The 4,718-nt window shown below is 35.9% G+C and overlaps 1 protein-coding gene across 1 annotated transcript in view; it reads left to right on the forward strand.

Moving 5' to 3' along the window:
* LOC106870034 (sodium/hydrogen exchanger 9) overlaps window positions 1-4,718 on the forward strand; it is a 124,381-nt gene that overhangs the window by 87,279 nt on the left and 32,384 nt on the right. The window contains exons 15-17 of the mRNA XM_052974351.1: window positions 1,874-1,956; window positions 2,736-2,844; window positions 3,239-3,367. Coding sequence (XP_052830311.1) covers window positions 1,874-1,956; window positions 2,736-2,844; window positions 3,239-3,367 — 321 coding nt within the window. The remainder of the gene's footprint in view (window positions 1-1,873; window positions 1,957-2,735; window positions 2,845-3,238; window positions 3,368-4,718) is intronic.

The raw sequence follows: 4,718 nt of genomic DNA on the forward strand, positions 1-4,718 counted from the left end.
CATGACTAGGTGAAAAGCGCTTCATTTAATATGTGACATTAATAAAAATCTGTAAATGTACAAACATCCAGGTTTCTGAGTACCTTAATTAATTCTTTTCTATATAATTTCTGTACATCACCTCCAAACCTTCAAATATGTTTATATATATATACACACACACACACACACACACACACACACACACACACACACCAGATACATAACGAACACTGCGAAAGCGACTGTGCTTTTCCAGTAAGCTACCAACTATAAACATTTTGTTTTATTATCTGATATCTAATAATAATAATAATAATAATAATAATAATAATGTGTGTGTGTGTGTTGTACATGTACACATGCACATATATTGATAGTTTTGTTGCAAAATGTGGTGGTGGGATGGTGAGTTGACGCATCAGCGAAACATTGGACTGGAGTAAATAATTTTACACTGTTTAGTTTCATTAGTGTGCCTTGTGAGTTCAAATCCAACCAAGGCTTACTCTGTAAATGTAATTTCTTTGTTCAGTTTAGTTTTTAATTTATTTGATTTCATTTATCTAAAAATGCGTTTGATGTCCTGTCATTTCTATACTTTTAATATTTAAATAATTTGTTTCAGATTATTTGCTGTTGGCTGCATATGTAAACTGCTTGATTGCATGAACATTTCATTTTTATTTAAATAATGAATTTATTATTATTAGTTAACTCAATGTTTTGCTTTCAGTTTTCTGATATGTTTAATGTTGATCACTCATTTGCCATTACTACTTTACAAATTAATTAAAAATTGCACTGAAATTTGCCTAAAATTAAAATCAGTTAATCTTTAATTAATGTCTGTTTATGTGTGTGTCTGTGTGTTTGTGCGCATGTATGTATGTTAATAAGATGAGAATGCATGAACAAACTTTCTCTATACATCATTATGTGATGCATGTGGACACATTATCAGTCATGTTTCTGCAGTTATTAGGTGTTTCAGGTTTTCATCATCAGACACTTTCACCCCGGTGAATCAACCAGGGTTAATCAGACCCCAGCTTGTGTCCAGTTAACACTGCACCTGGTAGTGTTGCCCTTCCCAGCGCCCAAACTTCATGATCCACATGAAGTAAACTCTGCTGCCTTCACGGCCAAGCTGATGGCCTTTTGACTACTGACCCCTATGGTACCAAGCTTGTAGTAAGCTCTGCCAGGAACAATCCTGCAAATATTAGTATCACTATTCCTGAGTGCAAAACTGATATTCATATGTAAAATACACACTATGGGCTTTATACAGGTCAGCGTTGGACATTCTGCATCTCTGCTACAGAATAGAAAATACTGGAAGATATTTATTAATATATAATTATAAGTATGTATGTATTTTGAGTGCAAAGAACGATAGCTTCCAATTGTAATATGACTTTTACATCTGTTACTCCCCTGCTAGACAAGGCAACAGTCATATTCACCTTCAAATTGGGATGAAAGTGTAAAAGGCTCATCACCATTTTTATCTAATTTATGTTTGTCTGTTTAGATATGTCATTCAAGATAAACACTTGCACTCACACACAAGTGTATGTGTACATATATACACCCACACACAGACACACGCTCACATTTGGTATGTATGTATGTGTGTCTCTATATGTACAACATATATATGGAAGATTCTGATCTCATAATTGTATTAGTCCACATCTGCCTGTCTGTCTCCTCTCTCTCTCTCTCTCTCTCTCTCATGAAGATACCTGTGTGTATATTCTACCATAAACATCAAATAAGACTTACATATATATGTGTGTGTGTGTGTGTTTATATTCTAGATTTTCTGCAACATTTGAGAATTACTGCACTAACAATTAAATTAATTAATTTAATTACTATCTTTTAGAGTCCTGGTTCAGTGCCAAGTGAGCAGCCGCCTTCAGGAGAGAAAGCTTGGTTGGTGCTTCATTGGTACAATTTTGATACCAAGTGAGTTACTGATTCCTTTCAAACATACAATTGTATTTATGTCTGTCTGTTTGTCTTCCATTGTTATTGTTTTCCTAAGTTTAAGAAGCTAGCTTCTCGACGATGTGGTCTTGGGTTCAGTGCCTCTGTGTGGCACTTTGTGCGAGTGTCTTCTATTAAAGTTCCTGCCTGACCAAAGACATGTGATACCATTTATTTAGGGCACAGGTAGAAAGATACACACACACACACACACACACACACACACACATACACACACACACACAATGTATATATACATGATAGGCTTCTTTCAGTTGCCATCTACCAAATCCACTCACAAGGCTTTGGTCAGCCCGAGGTTATAGTAGAAGACACTTACCCAAGGTACCACACAATGGGACTGAACCCAGAACCATGTGGTTGGTAAGCAAGCTACTTACCACACAGCCATGCCTGTGTGAAAGTCTGTCATATATATTGTGTAAAAGTGTGTGTGTGTGTATGTGTTAATGTATTAGTGTGTTAGTGTCTGTGTTGGTCACCTCAACCACCACCACTTGACAACCAGTGTTGCTTTGGTTACATCCCTTAACTTAGCACATCAGCAAAAGAAACCATTAGAATAAGCACCAGCCTTAAAGATAAGTGTTGGGTTTCGATTTGCTCCAGTGAACCCTTAAATGAAGTGCCCCAGCATGGCCGCAGTTCAATGACGAAAACAAATAAAAGAAAATTTTGGAAAAAAAAAATGTGTTTAAAGAGAATTCTGAAACTATTTTGTTTTGTTTCCATTCCAGATACATGAAGCCATTCTTGACTAACAGTCGTCCCCTGCTCACAGAAACTCTACCAACCTGGTGCTTACCCATAGCAAAACTTTTAACCACAAATGAACAGTTATCTGAAGTAAGTATTCTTTTTATTTTTTTTTCCTACAGGTTCCTCTCATACTTGTTTTTGTTATTTATTTATTCTTCATTTATTTAAACTAATTCCAATTATCAAAAAAAATTAAAAAATCAAAAAAAAAACGAAGTAGAAAGGGTGTCCAGCCTATAGGTGCTATATCAGAGTAGACATTGGAATTTGGCGCTGTCTACTAACCTGCTAATTCCTGTTGAACCATCCAACCCATGACAGAATGGAAAATGCACCTTAAATGGTGATTGGTGATGATAATGATGGTGATGATGTTTTTGTTATTTATTTATTCTTCATGTATATGTACGTATGTGTATGTATGTATAATGCTAAAACTAAGTTTTCTTTCTCATGGAATGTATCTGATGTTATTTTGCAGGGTCTTCATAAACGGGAGTCTGATTCTGATACGGATATGATTATTGACCACAGCGAGTCATACGGAGAAAACACCAGTGTTGCCTCTGGACACACGGCCGACATGATAGACAGAAAGCCAACATTACAAGTAATTTCACATCTGCTATTTTCACATTTATTTTTAAAAAATAGACGTTTTTCTTGCTTTACCACTTTTTCGGTAAGCGTCACAAATTTGTAGGAAGCTTCTGATGCGATGATCTTCTTTCGCCTTGTGACCTGCTTCTGACCTATTTTCGCTCAAATACTGATGATATATATATATATATATGTTTTGGAAAGGCTTGAACATCACAGCTTCCATTTGCTTCTATCCTTTAAAACTTCTAGCATCCGCATCTGCGTAAGATGCAATTTTCCGATAGAGAAATATCATTGTGTATATACCCTTGGTATACACTTTGTCTTTCAAGTCTGCTTTATCCCCACCAAAAGATAAGCCCCTTTCAAAATAAATAAGAAGTTTCAAAAAAAAAAAAAAATACTAACTAGAAGTTTAATAGGAATCAAGCAAAACTTGTATCAATGCTTTTTTTTCACTTAGCTTTTAATCTTAACCTTAACTCAAACCATCTCTGCTTCTGATTCTATGAAAGGAAGTTATTTGTTTTGTTTTGTTTTTTTTAAGCTGGTGCCATGTAAAACCAACCATGCCAGTTTTACATAAAAGCACCTATGCCAATGCTATGTAAAAGCACCCATTGCACTCTGTAAAGTGGTTGGCAATAGGAAGGGCATCCAGCTGTGAAAATCATGCTGAAACAGATAAATGGTGCCTGGACAGCTCTCCAGCCGACCAACTCCTGTCAAGACTGTCCAACCCATGCCAGCATGGAGAGCAGATGTTAAAAGATGATTATGATGATTTAAGTTTAAACCTTTTCATCATGTTCTATTCCACCACTGGATACCCTTTCTAATGCCAGCCCTTACCTACTTTCAAGAAGATAATATATTCTGCTGGTCTTTGCTCATCGAATCGTTGAGATGCTGGACACATTATTTATGCAGATCATAAACAAGCATCACTACTGCTCAAGTGGTATGAATGCAAGCATGCATTTACAGATAAGCACACACACACACACACACACACACACATATGTATATGCACGCACAGTTATATATACACATGTGTTCAAACACTTACACACACACACTTCACATGAGCACATACAATGGGCTGTTGTATGGTTTCCATTAATTGCCTTCACTCACAAAACCATTTTGAGATAAGGGGGTTAGTCGATGCCATCAACCCCACTACTAGAATGACACTTTGTTTTATCAACCCACCCCCACCCAAAAAAAAAAAAAAAGATGAAAAGTAGAGATGTCCCTGACAGGATTCAAACTTGGAGTTTAAATACTGTGAGTCATTTTGTACAGTACTCTAACATTCTACCAATTCGCATGATAATAATAATAATAATAATAAT

This window comes from Octopus bimaculoides, chromosome 18 (assembly GCF_001194135.2).
Source record: "Octopus bimaculoides isolate UCB-OBI-ISO-001 chromosome 18, ASM119413v2, whole genome shotgun sequence".
NCBI classification, from domain to species: domain Eukaryota; kingdom Metazoa; phylum Mollusca; class Cephalopoda; order Octopoda; family Octopodidae; genus Octopus; species Octopus bimaculoides.